Source organism: Lepidochelys olivacea (genome assembly GCF_965140295.1).
Source record: "Lepidochelys olivacea isolate rLepOli2 genome assembly, chromosome: 10".
In the NCBI taxonomy this organism is placed as follows: Eukaryota; Metazoa; Chordata; order Testudines; family Cheloniidae; genus Lepidochelys; species Lepidochelys olivacea.
The window spans coordinates 61,183,035-61,206,536 of record NC_140420.1 but is presented as its reverse complement, the minus strand read 5'-3'; the positions used below and the strand labels follow the sequence as shown (position 1 = coordinate 61,206,536).

Here is a 23,502-nt window from a genome sequence, read left to right as displayed (position 1 = left end):
TTCACTGTCACAAATTTGGACTAATGCCGAAACTGGATTCTAATTACAAACCTAACATCTTCTGAGTGCAACAGAAGTTAGTGAAAAGGCAATCATTGTGTGGTTCAAATTAGTATTTTATTGTGCTGATAATATTGAATTCCTGACGGAAGCTTAATTTCAGATGTGATGTTATAAACTAAGATCCAAGGTTTACTTCTAGTTGGGGCCCATATCTGCTTTTAACATTTTATATTAAGGATAATTCTAAAACCGTAGCACACTCCGCGTCGTCTTCAAAGTTCAGCAGAGTCATGACAGGGTATCAGCACAAATAATGGTGCAGCACCTAATCCCATAATTTTATGCCTCAGCAGTGAGAAATCTGCTGCTATTTGTTGTATTTGGGCTCTGACACTACATGCCTATTAGGGATTCTACTAGTCTGCTTTGGATGCGTGGATTATTGAGCTTTTGATGTGGTGACCTGTGTAACATCTTTTTATGATACTTCCCCCTCCTATTTGTATCTCTACTACCTTGGCACTTCAAAGATACCATTGTTGACGGTGACGTTATCCATTAATATCTTGTTGTTTCCTTATGACTGGTGCAAAAGAAAGCAACTTTTGCTAATTGACAGACTTTTATTATGGGATTGGGATCAGCACCCAAAAAAGGTTTCCTTTATTGCTTAGTGCCTTAGTAATCTCTGATTTGAACTTATTCAATAAATAATGTATCCTCCAAAATGAAAGGAAGGCAAAATTAGAAAACTGTTCATTAAAAAGGGTCACTAAACTGTGTACAATGTATCTATGGACCGCTGATGTTGTCGTCTTGATTTATTTTTGGATTGATGTTTCTTTCAAACTTGTTAAGAGAAAAAGTTGGATCTTAATAACAATGCCATTCTCTAAAACATTAGGCCGTATACACAGTCTCATACTACTTCAGCATCTCAATGATATTATAAATGCAAATGCTGCACAGTTTCCTAACTGATGTTGGGTACAGCAGATATTAGATTTACATTTTCCCCAGGGGAGCTTCTCTTTTGTGTCTGCAGTTTGCATCTCCAAAAGGAGATTTGTAAGAATGTTACAGCAACTTTATTTTTAATCTAGCCATTTAGATTTCCCTTTATCAGTTAGTAGATCATACTATTTACCCATGTTTATACTCTAGTAATTACCTTGCATGTTAATTATGTAAACACTCTTTCTGCTTATGTACAAATTAAATCTAATCTTGATGTTATAAAAGGTATCTCCCACAACTACTAGTCCATTAGTGTATTATACTTGTTGTTGTTTTCTAAAAGGGAAAAATGCATGTTGTTAGGAACTAAATAGACATGGAGATACAGCACCAGCCCTAGCTGTGTCATGACAATAGCAAAATTGCAGCAGACAAATGTCTTCTAAGAGCACATCGAAGGAAAAACATTACTTGTCTTCCCACTTAATGACAGGGTGTACTTCTTGACTGTTAATGACAGGCTAATGTTGAGCTTATGTCACCAGAACACAGGCTTCAGGAGAGCAGCATAGAAATTAAACTTGTTAAGCAAGGACATCGTTGATATGGTACTTTAATTCCCAACAGCAGCATTAAATCATAGTATCATTTTTCTCCTTTAAAAATGTTTCTTACAGTCTCTGACAAGTGTTTGTTAAATAAGAGTGTCAATAATTCATACAAAGATGGACATTTTGCTATGTAAATATGAGCTAAATGGTTTTGTTGTTCTTGTTTTATTTAGCATTTATTGAAATGGTGTATTTTTACTAGACTGTAGCATATGGAGTAGTAATTGTTTGGTCCTTTGCTTTATAGGAGGTGTTTTACTTCAGTATATGGGAATTTCTGTGCGCTAACATGAGAATGTAATTAAATACATTTTAAACATCTAAAAGTAATATTTAATTTAAAATTTCAATCTATTTCTGTGCCAGAGAAGCCCATAGAAAACAACCTTTATGCTATTTCTACTTTACAGAGACCAGACACTTTTTTTTGTGTATTGGGGCATAGAATTTTCACATCTGTGCCAAAGGATTGTTTCAGCTACATGTTGTTGTGAATTGTTTATCTGAAATATTGTTATTGAAATGTGTTAATGGACTGTCCCTACTAAATGTGAAATGGCTCTGTATTGTAAAAGATAAGTAAAAGATTTTATACCAGTGTGGAAAATGGTGCTAAAAATAAATCTCTAATTTTGAAAATGCAGGGCATTGTTATGAAGGTGTAATCTACGTGAGCTGAAAGACTTTAGTGTTGAAATACTCTTGTCTCTCTTAAAAGTCCCTCTGTTTGCAGGACAATTGCAGGTTGTCAGTGATCATTCTAAATCACACCACACATTGTAAATTTTACTGAGCATTTCCTTTAATTCAATCACATTAGATTTAGAAGCTCTAACATTTGAAGTTCAGCTGTGTATAAAAGAAGGCGATTAATGATACTTTTCTAATATACTTCATGATGCTCACCACAAAATAAGTATAACTGCACATTGTTAAAATTCCATTTCTGTCTTTCCCAACTCTACATTAATAGATAAACTTCTGGGTTAAGCTAACATTGAATTAATTTATTATGAGAATAATCTAGGTGTGTTTGAAGAGATACAATGTCTATTTTCATGTCATCATGTTTGGTTAAGAAATAAAAGGTACAAAGTACATACCGTACATTTAAACATTCAAAAAAACATTATTTTCTCTGAAGCATTAACTCTCTCTCTCTCTCTCTCTCTCTCTCTCTCTCTCTCTCTCTCTCTCTATATATATATATATATGAGCTTGGTGAAACCTTGTTATGGGTTGAGTTGTCACTTCATTGAGATTTATAGGTGTGAACTCTTAGTCTTCAGTTAACATAACTGTAAGGATAAGCCCCTAGCCTAGGACAAAGGGGGGTTGTGAACCTGTCTAGGAGTTTGGACTGAGTAGACAAAGAGGTTTTTTTGAGTATTATTTTGGGTGGGTTGCAGGAAGGGGATGCAGATCACCCAGACACAGAAGAGAGAGAGAGGTAAAAAGCAAGGAAGCCAAGCAATATACATGCACGCAGACATGCGCGCACAAACACATATCATATGCACACACCAGCAAATGAAGGACGCTATCCCTACCACCACATGTGGTTATCCAGGCAGGGCAGTTACAAGTAGCTCTTTAAAATATGACCATTGAACCTGCTCAGAATTATTGTGTCTCACTTAGGGGTTAATTTGAAAGGTACTGTGCCATCACAGATAGTGGAGGTTTTCATTATAGGTTTTCATGAAGGCATGACTTCATGCACCAGCTCTTTATCTTTCTCATAGCTTTGCAACTTCCTGTGACTTGGTTCTATGCAACACATTTATTTTTATTGACTTTGGTGTGTGACCTCTCTGTTGTACAGGTCGATGTCTGAAAAGCCAAGAGCTGAGATGTTCCATTGTTTGGGAGACTAGATTAAAATTTGCTAAATCCAGACTACAGAGATAAAGTTTTTTTCTGAAAGTGTAACTGAGTGAGGCAAAAAAGGACAGCATGCTCTGTGAAAGTTATTTCAGCAATAAAATCCTGATAGATACTTCCAGCTAGACAGTAGTGGTCAAAATATAAGCTTATGATGAGGGGAAATATAGAGGGACTTTATTATTTGCCAGATTTGTTATTCATGAAAAAGGATGATTTCATTTTCAAAAAGATATATAGATTTCTGGTTTTTTAAATTTTATTTTATATGTATCTATTTTATTGCAAAAAATTCAGAATCTTAAAACAAGAAATGTTCCACATTGCTGCTTCAAGTTATCTGATATAACACTTACTCTGTACATGAGTATTTCCATATATGCTGTGATTCAGTAAAACACTAAATGCATTTTAACCCATTCCTATTCAACAAAGGAATTAAGAATGTGTTTAAATTCATGGGATTTGGGCACATGCTTAAAGTGAAACATGTTGGTGTTCTTTCCTGAATTGGGGGCAGAGTACTATATGTCGTCTCTCTCTCTCTCTCTAGCAATGATGAATAATTGAAACCACACCATTTAGATATTTTCCCTGCATTTTGTTAAATCTTGTTAACAGGGTAAGAAGCAGGAAGTTCCTCGGGAAGAACAGGGACCAACCACTAAGAATTTGGATTTTTGGGCCCAGCTCATTACTCTGATGGTTACCATCATTGATGAGGATAAAACTGCATACACGCCTGTCTTGAACCAGTAAGTACCCTCCTTTGGAAAATTTGTATGAAAAATCAGGGATTTAATGAAAGGAAATACACTGGACTTCAGCATTTTCAGTTTTGATGTGATTAGATTTGATTAAGTGGCAAAACCTGAAAGACAGGAGCTTAAAACTGTACTTGGTACATTTTTTAAAAACTGCTCTCTTCCCTCAAAAGCAGAATATAAAAACAGTAAAGCAAATGACAACTAATCTCCTCCTCCTCAACTCAGAAATAGGAATGGATAGAAATAGACATGAGCTGATTCCTTAAGCATATTTCAAACCCAAAAATCCTTGCATCAAAAACCTCTTAAATTTCTGATCCTGCCAGCTGAGAGGGACCATCATGGCCACGTGGAGCCCCACTGTAATTGTCAGGGCCCTGCCTCCATAGATCTGATTGTAGAATCAGGGCTGAAGGTTAGGAGAAACCAGCATAGTTACCTGTCATTTCATTTATAAACCCCAAGCTTTCCAGTCGCAAGTTCTTACATGTCTGACAATGGAGAGTAATAGGATTTTCATTTTTCTCAAACATTTTTCTCCACAACTTTTGGGAGTACTAATTTTACATATTTTCTGGGGGGCAAGAAAGCATTGTGATAGAGCACTTTGAATAGCGCTAGTCAATTGTGTGATTGATGAGACATGACTTGATTGCCTCAATAGTGCCCTTGATTCACAGTGGAATTCTCCTGGGCTTCTGTGGCAGTCCGTGCAGTTTGCTGCCTCTAATGTGATTTAAGAGAAACATGCTCTTTAAGTGAATGCAAGTCAGAAGAAAAACATGATGTTCAAGATTTAAATAGTAAATATTATTTTTCTGTTAGGTTCCAGACTAATTTAATACTTGTTTAACTAACTTACGAGTAAATAGAGGATTCTCCCAGGTCTGTACAGTTAACGTCATGCACAGTACCTCATATAGCAGTAGCTGTCAGCAAAGGGAAATGGATGTTTTAATGAAAAGGATCAGTGGTCCCAAACCAAAACTCTGGATTGAAATGTACCTGAGTTTTGGGAAACCAAGTTCTATCCAAACTTTGAATTTCTGGCCCATCTCTAAATAAGAGCTTTCCACTCAATTTGCAATTTACAGTGTATATGCTGAGAGAGTTCATCTAAGAATTCTGTTCTACTGTACAAAAGTATCAGAAGATGCACTTCTTGTAGCACTTTTAAGTGTTCAATGCTGTGTAAAACTTTGTGGCTTTACTGGGCTAGTTTCTAGGAATTAATACCTACTTTTTGTTCTCTGCATGTAGAATCTCGTATGAGATGTTCTTCTCTGGCTGACTCTGCTATAGTGGATGAAGAATATCTGTTCAGTCCTTTACAATACTAATATCTAATTGAGAACCAGGATCCCAGTTAAAAAAAATAACTATCTGGATAGGAATCTTGTGCTTAGTGCCATACAAAATTTACGAAGGAGCTGGGCCCTGCGGTCATATGATTTAAATAGAAAGACCAAGCGGTATTCCTTTTTTTAACTTTTGAAATGAAATTATATAATATTTCTTTGTTTGGTGGATTAATGTTTTATGGAAGAAGTGACATGATTAAAACAGTATGCTGCAATTGCTATTTGCTAGATAATGTTGTATAGCCATGTAACAGTGCCAGAGAAACTTACTGGATATACTTTCCATACTTTTTTCTGAGGGAAAATCCCAGGCTAATCTTCTGAGAGACTAAAGAGCTGAATGGATTGGAATTTCTGATCTAGTTTGTGATTTCAATTATGGGAATCGTTATCATTAAGAGTTAATACATTTTTAGTTTGATATTCCTGTATTTACTTAAATTCTGGCTCTTATAGTAAGATCTCTTCTTGTTGTTCTTTCAATTTAGGTTCAGTTTTCATTTTGTAGATTTGAATATTTATATGTAGCCCTGTATTAGTGTTAAACACTATGAAAACAGTGTTGCTTTTTATGTTTTCCCTTTACTTGTGGATCTGCTTTCTTCAAAACAATGGAGGGAAAAGCGTATAGAGTGGCTGCATTTAAAAACTCACAATTTACTATTATAAGAGGGATCCGGGGAGTTGACCTGTAAACCTGACACATTTAAACATTCAAAATAAGTGTTAAGTGAATAAGTAGTGACAGTGAAACCTAATTTATTCTTCTCTCTGTTGACAAGTTCCACCAAATAACTTTGTATGAGTTAGGGATTAAAAACTGTCATGCAAGCAAGGAAGATGATTTTGGCAGCAGTATTTTGGATGAACTGAAATTTTGTAGTATTTCTGTGAAAGTGACAGAGAAATTGGTAAAATGATGGCCCAAAAGACAGAAATAATTGTAACAAGAGGAAACAAAATGAATCATATAGCACTGTCATGGAGGTCTCCTTGGCTCCCTGAGAAATGTGAAAATTCATGACTGCTACGTGGAACACTAAAATGCCTAAAGTAATATACAGTCCCTCTGTCCCTCTGGAATTGTCCCTCTGGAAAAATGGATTGCTGTCTAGGGGCCAGATTTTCTAGTCCTTACTTGAAGCAAACTCTTTCTTACTTCAATAGCTTAGAGGTAAATTAAATAAACTTTGCTTCAATAAAGACTGCAGAAGTTGATCCTGGGTTATTATTTTTCATTGATGGTGTTTGGTTATGCAGAGTGGAAGCCATTAAAAAGTCAGAACATGTCAACACTTCTCATGCTTATCTCATATTCTCCGTATACGGAAAATGTTTGTGTTGGGGGGGCAGGTGGAGGGGATTTTCCTCAGCTTACTGCTCTGTGTTAAGTATTGCTAATTTTTCACAGGTGACCACTGAAACAACAACCAGAAATTAATTGGTTTAGGTATGGAACCAAGTAGGAGTTTTGATAAGGAAACTTAGAAATTATTTGGGTAATCCAGAAGCACTAAATACAGTCACAAAGCTAAGGTAGATATGTGGATACAAAGGATGCAAACGCACATTCCACAAACTGTTTGGATACAGGAAACATAGAGAACAATGCCCCCACAATTACAGAAAACCCAAATCCCAGAATCATTTAGATATAGGCAATAAAAAGTACATTCAATGATGTGCAAGCAGATAGAACACAGACTTCACAATGCATATAAGGGTGGCAGATACAGAACAAACAGTGACACCTAGATACTACAGTGATGGGGGACTTACAAAGGCATATAATAGTAGTGAACTGGAAGCGACTGGCCCATGCTCAACTATGCAGTGTTGGGGAGGATATGGCCTATTTAAGAGCTAATCAGAATGGCACCCTCTGTGCTTGTGGGAGCAGATTGAGGCTACTGATGCTTCTCTCAGGAGCAGTTCACCCAATAGAGGGTAGGGATGGATAGGGAGTAGGCCCTCTTACATGCTGGCTCTTCAATGGATGCCACAGAATACTGTTATGGTTGGCCCTGGTTTTGGATGCACTTGCTGCTTCTGGTTCAAACTCCAGTAAGAAAATACTGTTTCTCCTTTTGCCTGAGCAGTTAGCCAAAATCCAGGGCCTTGCAGGGTAGCTTCCATTAGGATGAGAAATCGGCAATCCAGAATTGGTATATCCTTGCTGTAAGTTTGTTTCTTGTTTTCCTGAACACAGTAGAAACAAGCAGCAGCCAGCAGTTTCATTGCTCAGAAATCCCCAAATCCGCCACTCCAGTGAGCTCTGTACCCTATAAGCCCTGTTTCTCTGCTTCCTCTCAGGGTCACACTCACAAATCCTTCTCCAGGCTTTTTCTGCCTCTAGTGCACTCAGCCTACAAATGATATCTCAGGCCCTGCATTTGCAACCAGCGAAACCCCTCAGTGCACACAGCTTAGCTCTGACCTTCCACATGGCCTAGTGCCTTGGGCATTCACCCCCTTAGCCCTCAGCTGTTCTTACTACATAAAGGGGATTGATTGTTCCTTCTGTTGAGCCTGAAACTGTGGCACACTGTTGGATTTAATGAGGTCTGTGATTGTCTTTAAATCTTTCAGCCTAACAATAGTCACACAAAGAAACCCTTGCAGTCTTATTTGCTTGTAGAGTTCCAAAAAAATTTTAGTCCACCAGCTTCAGACAGTGCGTCTCATGGATCTTGTTCACCTTTTACTTACCTGTACTGAAGTCAATTTAGTTACACTAGCATTGAACTTGTGTAAAGGAAAGGAGAATCAAGCTCTGTGTATATAAATCTTATTGTTTTCCATCATCTCAGATATCCATTGAGTGAATTTCTTCACTGTTGTTACCCCACTAACTTCGATGCAGCTACACCAGGAACTAATTTGACCTATGAACTTTCACATTTTAAGTTAGAACATACAGCATCAAACAGAATAACCCTCATGTCATATCACTTACGTTTTAGAAGTGTTTACATTTAGTTTTGGTTGATTTTTGCATGTGTGTATGGTTTGTTGTCTATGTATTTCTGTATATCGTGAATTTGGTTTGCATTCCTCATAACTTGTGACTTTGAGCAGATGAAAATGCTAATAAATTAACGGTAAGGGTGGTTGTTCAGCAACTCTGACAAACAGAATATTTGTGTTCTCTATTTCTATTCCCTCTCTGACATTTGATATCAAATATAAGAAATGCCAAAGCAATGTACAATGACAATTGGAAGTTGTACCTATAGTTGTCAAATACTATTTTGGGCATAACACAATGTCACGGAGAGCTCTGTATACCAAGGAATTTGTAAGAATCAGCCTCCATTTATAAAAATGCTATTTTTGGTGCCTTGTAGCAATTTTTACAGTGGACATATGGCAAGCCTAAGATCTTTTCCATCTTCAGGGCCTAGGGCGGGGGTGGGCCAAATACGGCCCGCAGGCTGGATCTGGCCCGTCTAACATTTCTGTCTGGCCTGCCATGACTCCGGTGGCGCAGCGGGGCACTCAGGCAGGCTGCTTGCATGCCGTGGCTCCACACCACTCCCGGAAGTGGGCAGCTGCTGCTGGCATATCTCTGCGTGCCCCTGGTGGGGGGCGGGAGGGAGGGGAAGTGGCTCTGTGCGCGGCCCCTGCCCCCAGCACTGTCCTCACAGTTCCCATTCGCCGGGAACCGGCCAATGCGAGCTGCGGGGGCAGTGCTTGTGGGTGCGGGCAGTACACAGAGACCCGCTGCCTCCCTCCTGCCAAGGGGCGTGCAGAGTTGTGCCAGCAGCAGCCATCCGCAGCCGCTTCTGGGAGCAGGATGGGACCACAGCATGCAGGCAGCCTGCCTGCCTGAACCCTGCTGCGCCGCTGGCCAGGAGCCGCCTGTGGTAAGTACCTCCTGGCCAGAGCCTACACCTTGCATCCCCTCCCGCACCCCAATCCCCTGTCCCAGGTTAGAACCCCCTCCTGCACCCAAACTCTCTCCGAGAGCCCACACCCCTCACCCTCTCCTGCATCCCAACACTCTTCACCAGCCTGGAGCTCCCTCCTGCACCAAAACTCCCTTCCACACCCTGCACTCTCTCCATTAATATAGTAGAAATGTGCGGCCAGTGACGTCTTACCAAAATTCGTAGAATGGCCCCCTGCGAAAATTATTGCCCACCTCTGGCCTAGGGTATGTAACCCTTCTGTCAGGTGGAGCCAGGAGCAGCCAGGGCCAGATTCAATAGCTGGGGGTTCCTTTCCACTGATCCAACACAGATCCAGCTCGAGTCCCCACCCAGTAGCCTGGGAAATTTACACATCACCCCTGGGCACCTCTGAGAAGCAATACTTCCCTGCTCGCAAGCACAGAGTCTGAGTGTAGAAAAGAAACTTTTAATGAAAGGAGGGAAGTAACTTGGCATTAATTTGGGAAAACACCACAAACAGGGTTCATAAACAACCCACGAGTAAAAGACCCACCCCAAGTAGGTTGGGCAGTGTTCTTTTCCCCTCAGGTTCTTAAATCCACCAACCCAAAAGTCCCCTTCACATGCCCAACCCTTCTCTGCACCCCACTCACAGTTGTTGCCCTTCGTCAGTGCAGACCTAGAGTTCAGAGGTGTATCTGCAGTGTTCACCTCCCATCCTGGGTTGGGGGTAAAGCTGGCGGGGGGAGAGACATCTTATTCACTTGTCACGCCTCGCTGCCACTGCCCCACCAGCTGCCTGCCTGCTGCTCCTGCTGGCTGCCCCTGTTGGCTGCCTGCTCGCTGCTCCCACCAGCCAGTCTCTTCGGGCTTGTCTACACTGGCAATTTACAGTGCTGCAACTTTCTTGCTCAGGGGAGTGAAAAAACACCTCCATGAGCACTGTAAAGTGCCACTGTAGACAGTGCACCAGCACTGGTAAGTACTGCCCTCATGGAGGTGGGTTTTTTTAGCGCTCTGGGAGAGCTCTCTCCTAGCGCTCTGCCACGACCACACAAGCCACCTAAAAACGCTACCACAGCAGCACTTTGCCAGCGTAGACTAGCCCGTGGTAATTTTAGCTCTATGTGGGAAACACAGTCCTATCACAACCGGTTTCTGCTCTGATAGAGCAATTAAAATAACAAAAGAGGCTCCTAATGAAGCCTATCTAGCTCTATTCTTTGGACAGTAGTGGGGAACAGGTTAAACCAGCCTAGAGAGGACTCGAGGGCATGCAGCCAGTCTCCTGACTGGCATTTCTGCCCCTACTCTTCTTGCTTTCCCAGGGGTCGGACATTCGAGCCCTTGCTTTACCAAGGTTTTTTAGACTGAAAGTGACTCTCTCCTTTGGCACAGGTTAAGCACAGTCCTTCTTTTCTGTATTCCCACAATAATTACAATCGTTGGTAACCATATTTCACTACCCCCGCATTCAGTACTAACAATTTTTGACTCAACACGAGCCAAATTGATTAAAATGAGCACACCATTGCTCCATCAGCTGAATATCTAGCAAATCTAAGTAAAGCAGGAGCAAACTGTATTTACATAAACACAACTAGGGTCTCTTCCCCCGCCCAGCTAGCTGTCAGAGAAGCATTCGTTCAGACCCTGCTTACAGGTATTAAGATTAGGATATAAAGAGGCCAGATTAAAAATATTACATGTACAATATATTTCTGAAAGCAAAATAATCTGTAAAGATTCTGCAGTGTTGAATAGTGAAAGACATTAAAAGATCAATCCTCTGCTGTACAGATACATGTTGCTGCATATCTTGTAAAATCATGATGTGTGCATTTTTGCACAAGTACAGTAGTTAAATTTATAAGCAATTGCAACAGAATATGTATTCCCTAAAACAAATATGTTAGAATATGAAGCACTGAGTGGGATTTTTCTCCTATAAACTATATTCATGCAATGTGTGTGTGAAACTATACACTCTGGGTCAAATGTGAAGGCAAATTTACCCAGCTAGAATTTCCCATTCCTGCTTACTTCCCATGTTTCTCTGAATATTTAGTTATTATTTAGTGTATGTATTAGTACAAATTAGATCCCAGACCCTGCCATGGATAGGACACAGAATTAGGATTCAGGAGACCTGCCTTCTAGTCCAGGCTTCGCCACAGACTTGCTATGGGACCTTGGGCAAGTGACTTCCATTGTCTTCCTCTGTTTGCCTTTCAAGGCACCATCTGTCTTCCCTGTTCAGACTGTAAACTCAGGAGGGCAGTGACTGTTTCTTACTAAGTGTTTTTACAGCACCTATCACAATGAGCCCCTAATCTCACCCTTATGCTATACCATAATACAAATAACGGATTATTTGTTAGTGTTGCATATGAGTAACCTTAGGCATTTCAATAGTCACACTGGAGTCAGTTGGACTACTCATATATAAAATTACTCAAGTATGTAAACATTTTGGCAGGATTGTGGCCTACTATGCTAAATACAGAAGCTTCGCCAAAGGAAGACAGTCTGGAAACGATTGCATTGTAGTGCTGCTTATGTAAATAAAACCTTCATCATAGTATTTGCAATCCCAGTGGGACATTTAGATAATGGAGGCACAGTGGCAAAGCTTTTACTAGCAGTTTTTTCCTTCTCTCCTTCTTCAAATATTTAATGAACGTATTTCAACCGAAAAACAGCCTACTAGAAAACACTTTTTTAAATCTGAGTTGATTTTTTTCTGATTGCTGCGCATGCACTGGGGCCAAATAAAAGTTGTTTGTTTACATGTGTTTTTACATTTTAAAAATGTGATTTAAAATGTATAGCTTTCAAGGGCCCAGTCATGAAGTTCTTACTCAGACAAAATTCCCAAGACAAGTGAATGATCACTTAACTAGTAGTGATTAATATGGTCTGCCTGGTGTATTTAAAAATTGTCAGCTACTGTTAAACTTCCAAAAAGAAAAGGAGTACTTTAGAGACTAACAAGGTGCCACAAGTACTCCTTTTCTTTTTGCAAATACAGACTAACACGGCTGCTACTCTGAAACCTGTTAAACTTCCATGTACTTTACACAGAGACATATGATACAGGTGGAGGGAGAAAGGCGTAGTCATATCTATGGGTTTCCTATAACCATAGCTGCCTGCCAATCACAGGGGTTTTTTAAAGGAGCCATTTGGTTTCTTTCTTGTTACGTTTTTTAGGCTTTGCAGCTTCTGGCAGGTGCCCAAAACAGGAAATAATCAAATGGGGACATTTCAAGCACTGGGAATGGGATCCAGTGGTGGTATTTTGGAAACAGAAATGAAAAGCCCCATTGAGCTCTGATCCTAACACACTTTCATGCTTACAGGGTTATCTTGCACCTTTGACCCTGGCCTTTTTCAAGTGCCCCCCTTTCAAGTAACAGGCTACAGTGCCTTCACTCCTCTTCGGGTGCAATCCTGTAATTCTCCCATTCACAGCCCAGGTCCCCAGGCTACATTATCCTGTTTAAACAACTGTGTTTCCTCAGCAGGTCCAACTTGGTTAGCACCTGCAAGAGGCATGCTTTTGGAAGTTGTGACCAGTAGGTAAATGCAGTGACTCAGAACAGCTTTTTCACAATGAAGTATTTATTTATTTATTATAGAAACATAACATTCACAGAGCAAAGAGTTAAAACAACAAAAACCTTGCATATGTATGTCTTATTGAAAGCTTAACATTTCCTTTAGGCTTAGGCAGGCCCAACTTATCCCAGGTACCCTTTGGGGTCTGTCTGTTTCTCTGTGGACACTGCCTTTCAGTCCCTTGTCTTCTTTAAACTTCAGGAAGCGTGTCTTTTTAAAACCAGGCAGGCACCTTTATTCTCTGTGTCCCCAAGTTGCCCATCTATCTGGTGAACATCCCAGTGGGTGGAGGTAGACCATACCAGAGAACAATCCAGTCATTCTATTTGAGCATGAGCTTTCGTGAGCTACAGCTCAGCTCACGAAAGCTCATGCTCAAATAAATTGGTTAGTCTCTAAGTTGCCACAAGTACTCCTTTTCTTTTTGCGAATACAGACTAACACGGCTGTTACCCTGAATCCAGTCATTATGTCGTTGGTGTGGGTAGATGGCTGGTTATCTGAAATCATTGTGCTCCTTTCCTGGGAACATACGAGAACTGCTGTTGGAATTAAATCTCCTGATGCCATATGGCAGACTGTACAAATAGAGGAAGACATAATAATCATAAAAATAATACAGATATCTCATGTTCTTCACATAGGCACTCTTGCCAGTGAAATTAAATGGGACATTCCATTAAAGATAATAATTTTCCAGTTGTTTTTGGTTGCTCTAGTTCCACAGTTTTGTGTCTGTGTAAATGCAGTCTCAGTGTCACTAAAGGCACTGCTGTGTATGATGTTGGATTTCAAGCAGAGCACATCAGCCTGCTTGCCTTCATGCCGACATTGTAAATGATAGTATCACTGATACGGGTGGGATCCACTGAGTCAGCACCTAATATTGACCAGGCTGAGGTGTCTAGTGATATTTGTTACAATGGGCATTGAATTAGTTGATCTTCACTCCACTGAGACAGCTATTTTCAGCACCTCATGGGCCTTATCTACTCTAAAAATTCCCACCAATGCTGCCATCGGTTTGACTCCTTTAGTGCTAGCAACAATATAAATAAGGTGCCAGGACTTTTAAGTACTATGGGTGAAATCCTGGCTCCATTGAACTCCATGGAAGTTTTGCCATTGACATGAATAAGGCCAGGATTTCACTCTGTCCTGTAGACCTGCTCTGACCAGGGTTAGATGACATGGTGCAAAAAAATGCCTGTCTGAAGCTTTGTCAGTACTAGAGCTCCCACCTTTTCTACCACCAATTAAGCTGACCCAGTGATAGGAATAGTGGGAAATGTTTGTAGAAATTCCTTGGGAATTCCATGGGAGTGTAGAGGGGACAGCGCTATCTGACACCAGCATTAAATATAGCCGATAGGTAAGTGACTTAAGGCATTAACTAAGATCTTATTTAGTAGTAATCACTCTTTTCTGAGAAATTTGTCTGTTGTAAAATAAATGAAATGGGTAATTTGAAACTTTTAAAATGCTCATTCAGTCTGAACTCTCATGTGTTTGTATGCAAAGTACATAAATGGTTTCTGTATTGGAATAGGAAACTGTCAGGTTATTTAATTTTCATTTTTATTTAATATATGGAAGTCCACAGGTTTACTTACCTGTTTTTTAAAATTGCCTTTCTTGACCTTAGGCACTTGTGCAAAACATGAAAATTACCAACAAAATAAATTTCACCAAGCAAATCATCATTGGCATTCAAAACACTATACAACTGTAAACTCAACAGTTCTCCAGTAATTAAGAACTCCGCAAAGGACCAGCTGCTACCACCCTTACTCGCACCAAGTAGGACCTTACTCTGTGAATAGTTAATTGAAATGAATAGCACTACTAGTGCAGTGAGGTATACTCAGCGTGAGTAAGGGTGGCCAAATCTGGCCCAAAGATAACAACTATAATATCCCCATGCAGTCCCTTCTAGGTCCTTTAAAAGAAGATGAGCTTTGTAGTATGCGCTGAGAATGAAGAAACCCAGGCTTTTTTGGACCAATGAGAGAAGAGAATTCCAGAGTCAGGGACCATTCCCCTCCCCCGCCACCATAGCGAACTCCCTGTCATCAGCCAATTCTCTTTTGTATTAGGGGAATGCTAACTTGAATCCAGCATTGATTACAGGTGGAGCTGTATAACCTGGAGAAGGAGAGGAGTTTTCTCTGATAGACTCATAGACATTAAGGTCAGAAGGGACCATTATGATCATCTAGTCTGACCTCCTGCACAATGCAGGCCACAGAATCTCACCCACCCACTCCTGCAATAAACATCTCACCTATGTCTGAGCTATTGAAGTCCTCAAATCATGGTTTAAAGACTTCAAGGTGCAAAGAAGCCTCCAGCAAGTGACCCGTGCCCCATGCTGCAGAGAAAGGCGAAAAACCCCCAGGGCCTCTTCCACTCTGCCCTGGAGGAAAATTCCTTCCCGTCCCCAAATATGGTGATCAGCTGAACCCTGAGCATGTGGGCAAGATTCACCAGCCAGATACCCAGGAAAGAATTCTCTGTAGTAACTCAGATCCCACCCCATCTAACATCCCATCACAGGCCATTGGGCCTATTTACAATGAATAGTTAAAGATCGATTAATTGCCAAAATTATGTTACCCCATGATAGTCCAGGCCTAAAATCATTTCGATCTTTCTAGGTCAAAACCAATACTTCAAATTTTATTTGGAAACTAATCAATAGTCCTGGTGTAACATACTCTCTGCATGAGGTTTCTACTTTTTGGTGATGTAGGAAAGATGGTTTTTGTTAAAAAATATTTTTTGTTTGCTGTGATACACTGGATATCTATAACTGGAAACCTTTGCGGGGTTGGGAAGGAGCCTCATGCACAATCCATCATATACATTCTAGAAATAATAGACACTCAGTAGCAATGCAAGAGATGTTATTTCTTTAAGATTCTGAGGTGCTCCCAAATATTGACAAAAGTGAACACAAATGAATTACAAAGAGCCAAATCAAAGTCTGTCTTTCAAGGGAAAATATATAATAATAGTAATACCTTGCTTTTATTTGGTGCTAGTCATCAGTAGGTCTCAAAGCACTTTATAAATGAGGTAAGTATCATTATCCCCATTTTACAGATGGGAAAACAGAGATGTGAAGTGATTTGCACAAAAACTGGGCCCTGAATTACCAATGTGCAACTATGATTTCCATTTTGTTTCTTAAACAGATCAGATTATGTATCTAAATCCAGTGTTACCCTTCAGGAAATATGACATTGTAATGGGGATCACTGTTATAGTTTAATAATACCTTCCTTTTATATTTATTTCTAGTAAAATATTTTGGTTAAATATACAACAGTTGTCATTGCTTCTGAAAACAGGAGAGATGAAAGAACAGTGTCAGATTTTGAGAACATCAAGGTCAGCAAAGATCAACTGAAAGCCAGGAAATACAGAGTTAATTCCCTTCTTCTCCGTGTCCGACCTCTCCCCTCCCATTCCACATCCCCCCCACCTCCTTCCATCACTTGACACCCTCAGCCCTTCTCCTACCACCCATCCCCATTTATCCTCCTCCCCATAACTGCCCTTTCCCTTGCTACACCCCTCTTCCCCTATTGCCACCTACTCTTCCACCGCAATCACTTCCCCTCCCAGTGAGCATTTGTATATGTAATATTTATTTTCTTTTAAAAAAATACTTTCCTTGCCTTCTGATTATTCTGCTGTATTCAGATTCTATTTCACCAAAATACATAAACAAACAAAACTTTGACAGCGGCAGATTGTAACAAGAGGTCTCCTTTTTTATTGTTATTTAAGATTTCTGCCTAGAGTTGGGATTTAATTCACAGTGCCTCATTGTTGCTCAGGTTCAATGGCTGTAAGATTTCCCCTTGAGCCATTCAGGCCCTGTGAGTCATAGCTAGTTTCCAACCCCCTTAGAGTGACATTCTCTTTACATGCGCAGTGTAATCTGTTTGGCATGCACAAGTCCATGGGGCCGGATGCGCTGCATCCGAGAGTGCTAAAGGAGTTGGCGGATGTGATTGCAGAGCCATTGGCCAATATCTTTGAAAACTCATGGTGAATGGGGGAAGTCCCGGACGACTGAAAAAAGGCTAATGCAGTGCCCATATTTAAAAAAGGGAAGGAGGAGGATCCAGGGAACTACAGGTCAGTCAGCCTCACCTCAGTCCCTGGAAAAATCATGGAGCAGGTCCTCAAGGAATCAATTCTGAAGCACTTAGAGGAGAGGAAAGTGATCAGGAACAGTCAGCATGGATTCACCAAGGGCAAGTCATGCCTGACTAATCTAATTGCTTTCTATGACAAGATAATTGGCTCTGTGGATGAGGGGAAAGCAGTGGACGTATTGTTCCTTGACTTTAGCAAAGCTTTTGACACTGTCTCCCACAGTATTCTTGCCAGCAAGTTAAAGAAGTATGGGCTGGATGAATGGACTATAAGGTGGATAGAAAGTTGGCTAGATTGTCGGGCTCAACGGGTCATGATCAATGGTTCCATGTCTAGTTGGCAGCCGGTATCAAGTGGAGTGCCCCAAGGGTCGGTCCTTGGGCCGGTTTTGTCAATATCTTCATAAATGATCTGGAGGATGGTGTGGATTGCACCCTCAGCAAGTTTGCAGATGACACTAAACTGGGAGGAGAGGTAGATACGCTGGAGGGTAGGGATAGGATACAGAGGGCCCTAGACAAATTAGAGGATTGGGCCAAAAGAAATCTGATGAGGTTCAACAAGGACAAGTGCAGAGTCCTGCACTTAGGACGGAAGAATCCCATGCACTGCTACAGACTAGGGACCGAATGGCTCGGCAGCAGTTCCGCAGAAAAGGACCTAGAGGTTACAGTGGATGAGCAGCTGGATATGAGTCAACAGTGTGCCCTTGTTGCCAAGAAGACCAATGGCATTTTGGGATGTATATATAGGGGCATTGCCAGGAGATCAAGGGATGTGATCGTTCCCCTCTATTCGACATTGGTGAGGCCTCATCTGGAGTACTGTGTCCAGTTTTGGGCCCCACACTACAAGAAGGATGTAGAAAAATTAGAAAGCATCCAGCGGAGGGCAACAAAAGTGATTAGGGGACTGGAACACATGACTTATGAGGAGAGGCTGGGATTGTTTAGTCTGCGGAAGAGAAGAATGAGGGGGGATTTGATAGCTGCTTTCAACTACCTGAAAGGGGGTTCCAAAGAGGATGGCTCTAGACTGTTCTCAGTGGTAGCGGATGACAGAACAAGGAGTAATGGTCTCAAGTTGCAGTGGGGGAGGTTTAGGTTGGATATTAGGAAAAACTTTTTCACTAGGAGGGTGGCGAAACACTGGAATGCGTTACCGAGGGAGGTGGTGGAATCTCCTTCCTTAGATATTTTTAAGGTCAGGCTTGACAAAGCCCTGGCTGGGATGATTTAGTTGGAGATTGGTCCTGCTTTGAGCAGTGGGTTGGACTAGATGACCTCCTGAGGTCCCTTCCAACCCTGATGTTCTATGATTCAAACAGGAGAACTGAAGTCTTTGGCTAATTAGCCAAAGAGCTAATAATGTTGTAATGGGATTTCCCCCAAAAGGCTAGTGGGCAAGGTGCACTCTGTTGGGATGACTCTTGGGTGTCTGAGACACTGGTGTGATGATCTCAGCCCTGGTTTGATCTCTGTCTGTGTGCAGAAAAACATTGCCAAAACACGTCAATTTTAAGAAAAGCTGTTTTGGGGGTGGTTGTATCTAGGGAATGCCTTGGGCAAAAGGCCCCATATTTGGATCACTGACTGAACCTCATACACCCCCCCCCCCCATGAGGCATATCAAATTTCAAGACAATGTAGCACTCCTGTAGATACAGATTTTAAGACCCCGTTTCGATTTGCCAGTCAGGCACAAACGTGCAAATGAGGTGTCTCTTTGATAAAGCGTGATAATTCTATTTTCATGTCTCTGAAGTACAGTTAAGTTAGATATTTACTCTTGATATGTTTTTATTTTATTCTTTTGGCATTTTTCTTTTTTGTTACGTAATCAGTTCTTTGAACACTTCATGCTGATTATTGCTCCCACTGTTGGAGTACCAGAGCAACAAGCAGCATCTAGCAGGCCTCGACATCTGTGCACATTTTAACTGATTTAATTTTCTTGTACCTATGGGCAATTCCAGTTGTCTGTACATAGCCTTCAGCTCATTGCCAGAATTGATTGTTGAATCATATTTCCCCCCCTTTGGGCCATTAGTCTATCTTATACCATAGGTCACTCTCATTAAAGGCAGCTATAGCAGTAGGATGCATAATCCTGAATGCTATTTGGTGTAGACTTTTGTATGTCTAACACAAAGTACTTTATTTTTGAATCAAACAGACAAAATGATTATCAGCATCTTAGCTTTTGCACCATTTCAATATAATATAGTGTATATATCTCAGCAATTAAAAGTGCCTAATCCTGTTCCCCCTAAAGCAGGACTGGTCTCTAAATAGGCCCCCACACTATAGCTACCATTCTGTTTCACAGCATTACCAGAGAGAATGGATTTGTTTGTTTATTGGAGATGATCCAAGGTGGCAGGTGGAAGACAGATCCATATTACAAAGACTGCCAGCTTATTTGAAAAATTGAAGGACAGCTTTGCTCGAAGCTATTGAATGAACCAGAATTATGATATCAGATTGGTGAACATGGCACATTAACAGGATTTGCAATATGAGTCTTGCTTATGGCTTAAGCTGATTTTGCTGAGAGATTTCAACTTTGTCTTTCTATATTGGAACCTGGGGTAGCATTTGCTACCACATTAAGTGTAGCAGGTGCTTTCAGTTTCCTGGTTTCCTTGATTAATTTGCTTCACAAAGTTTTACTCTGTCCAGTTTTTTTTCCTTTAGTCTTTTTCACCTCTTCATTAGACTGGGTTTTCTTTTTGAGTAATTATTTATTATCCTTCTTGGTGCTTCATTTTTGCTTCTTCTTCAACTTTGATCTTTACGGGGGGAAAGATGATAAATTACAGTTCACCCAGAGAGAAAAGAAGGGGAAACGGAAGAAGTTGCATAGAAGGGAAAACAAAATGGAGCTTTAAGCAGAGCAGTTACTAAGGCTACATCTAAACTTAAAATGCTACAGCACCACAGCTGTAGCACTTCAGTGTAGACACTCACTACAGCAACACGAGGGGATCTCCCATTGTTGTAGTTAATCCATCTCCCCGAGAGGCAGTAGCTAGGTCGACAGAATTCTTCCATCAACCTAGCACTGTGTGCACGGGGGGGCTGGGATGACACAGCTCTCTTTCTCTCAGGGGTGTGAAAAATTGATGCAAGTTTCCAATATAGATTTTCCACTATAGATGCAAGTTTCCATTTTTTCAACCAGTATATGAAGCAGGGATTGGCAACCTTTGGCATGCAGCCCGTCAGGGAAATCTGCTGGCGGGCCAGGACGATTTGTTTACCTGCAGCATCCGCAGTTTGCTGTTCCAGGCCAATGGGGGCTGCGGGAAGCAGTGACCAACACATCCCTCAGCCCGCACTGCTTCCCGCAGACCCCATTGGCCTGGGACGGCAAACTGTGGTCGTGGAAGCTGCGATTGGCTGAACCTGCAGACACGTCAGGTAAACAACCTGTCCCGGCCCACCAGCAGCGTGCCAAAGGTTGCCAATCCCTGATATAAAGTATCCCAGAAAGGGAAGGATGCCAAAAGGAAACATCTAGTCTAAATCCCCAAACCAAGCACTTTAGGGTTTCTTCTTTGGAAGCATGTACACTCTGTACCTGAGAATTGAAAGGTAATGTTATTTTTTTACTACAATTCACTAACAAATAATAATTGATTCTCTGTAGCAAATAAATAATAAAGTTAACTTTAGCAGTTACTGCTAAAAAAGATAGTCTGGCAGAAATATCTGATGATTAAAGATGGTGATTGTTTCCCACTGGATAGGCGATTCATATGTGGAGAGGGCTGTCGGCTCTGACTATACACACCATCCTGCCACCTGCCCATAGAGGCTCCATCCATCTCAGGATTCTTTAATTTTTCCATGGATCCCTTTCCATGCTGTGGAACCCACCTTAGATAGGATCCCCTGGATCAGGAGCAAGCAGCAAATTCCCTGGGAGCATGGCATGCTGCCAGAGAGCCTAGGAGTCCAAGGGGCCTAGGATCTGGTGCAAAACACAGGGCTGAACAGGGATGGCCCTGGTATCCAGCAGATCCAAATCATTCCTTCCAATGGAGTTTTTCTCCTGGCCCCTTACTTGAACAAAGTGTAGAAAAAACAAACAAAAACAGTTCTACAGTGGTATAAAGTGATTCAGACTCATGTGCCTTTGTGATGGAGAATTCATTGAGATATGGATGGAATATTAGTATGACCATTTCCTTTTTCTAATTTATTTATATAAGGGAACAACTGCATAAAATCAAACAATAAAAGGGGGCGTGGGTCTGTCATTTTATATGCACATTATATCAATCTGTTTAAAAAGGACATCATTTCAGGTTTCCTTGTTATAAAGTATTTTGTGTCTTGGAAAGCGTTAGGAACAGCACAGTACTAGTATACTGTAAGATAATGGTCACATGGATGTCTTCTTCTTAGCATGAGTGTCTCCATCAGAAATACACCCCACATGCATTTGTACCAATGTAACAAAGGATGAAGGTTTTTCCTCTATCAAGGGACAATGATAATTCCAGCAGTGACTAGTTCACATTTAGATTGGTACATGAAACTTCAGACTGTCTACAGTAGTATGTTTGTTGGTGAAACTTTTGTCTGTCAGAGGTCTGAAAAAACACCCCCCTGACTGGCATAAGTTTTGCCAACAGAAGTGCTGGTGTGCACAGCACTATGTCAGCAGGAGTCGGTCTTTTGTCAGCAGAGCTACCACTCTGACTGGGGGTGGTTTCATTATGCCAGCAGGAGAGCTCTCTCCCGCCAGCATAGAGCGGCTACACAGGAGACCTCACAGCGGTGCAACAGTAACGGTACATCTGTGCTGCTGTAGGGTCCCTAGTGTAGACATAGCCTTAGCCAGACTGGCTGAAAGGTTTGCAGGTTTTTCAGTGAGCCTTTGGGAAAGTTTCTTCAATCCAGCCTAAGTGAACCAGATTTAGTAATTTGGTACCTAAACTAGGCAAAAGTGTAACTGAAAGAATTTCACTTTTAGTTGTTGGGATCATTAAAACCAAGATTCAAATCAAAATGGAACAAAAAAGCCCCACAAAAATAGATTTTAATGAATATCTCTGAAAATCATAACCATCCATTACTAGTACTGCTGGGCCTATCAACACGAGAGACTGGGACTCCCAACAAATATCCAGTTATCTAGTGGCAGAGTTCTCCCTTTTCTTCCAATGAAGTTGCAAGTATATTTTATTCCAGAATTGATGGATTACCAGAGCCCCTACATACTCCTAAGGAAGTGAATATGCAAAAATAAATAAAATAAAATCAAAATTTCCAAAAAGAAAAATTCAATTTGTCAACACTGGTTTAGAGAAGTTAAATTGTTTCATTTTGAAAATATCAAATTTCATTATGATATTGTTAAAACATTGTTTGAATAAGATAGAAACCTTTTGACAATAGTAAAATATAGAATATTAATTCAATATAAAATATGAATACACTATGTTAAAATAGTATAATGTAAATCAAAATGAAATGATAGACAAAATGAAAGGTTTTGACATTACCACAATGAAACCTGTCCACTTAATCAAAAATCAAACAAGGAAGGCTAAATGAATCATTTAGCCTTTGCCCTTCAAAATTTTGCCAGAATTAACATGGTCCTACCGAAATGTTTAATTTTCGGTGAAGCTATATTTTCCAACAGAAAACTGTTCCATCAAAACAAAAAGTTTGACTCGCTCCATTAGGCTCCCCACTGGTCAAACAGGTCAAAATAGTTTAGTATGTTAGTATCTTCAGTTGTTTTCTGTTGCATGAATGCAGTGTATGTGATAGCTTTGGCAGGATGTTTATACTGATGGTTTTGTGTTTATATTTGGGTTTTGTCTGACCATTTAAGAATACTTCAGCACACCTTCCACAAGAAAGCTTGCTGTGAAATATACAGTATATGAACAAATAAGCTACCACAGCTATTACTGCACACAACACAAGTGAATGAATGAAAAGAACCAGAATCCCTGAGGCCAGTGAAATATTTGTTCACTGTTTGCTCAGCAGAGGGGTAATATCAAACAACCACAGAAACATGTATTGAACGGTTTACAGTCTACAGCTTATGTTTCATGTTAAATTGCCTTAGTACTACAAAGAACATGAATCCAAACGTCAAATAGGTACCCAGAGGTATTTTTTTTTGTTAACGAAGTTTAGCACTAAAGAATAATGTAATTTGTCCTGTTTCTTAACATATTAGGGCTTGACTGAACTCAGTAAGAGTT

At 40.6% G+C, this 23,502-nt stretch overlaps 1 protein-coding gene across 2 annotated transcripts in view; it reads left to right on the top strand.

Moving 5' to 3' along the window:
• The window catches only part of UNC13C (unc-13 homolog C), a gene marked incomplete at its 5' end in the record, with an annotated part of 390,158 nt that overhangs the window by 225,004 nt on the left and 141,652 nt on the right, over positions 1 to 23,502 (top strand). For both annotated transcript variants that reach the window (XM_084641195.1, XM_084641194.1), the window contains one exon: positions 4,077 to 4,210. In XM_084641195.1, the coding sequence (XP_084497321.1) occupies positions 4,077 to 4,210 (134 nt within the window). The remainder of the gene's footprint in view (positions 1 to 4,076; positions 4,211 to 23,502) is intronic.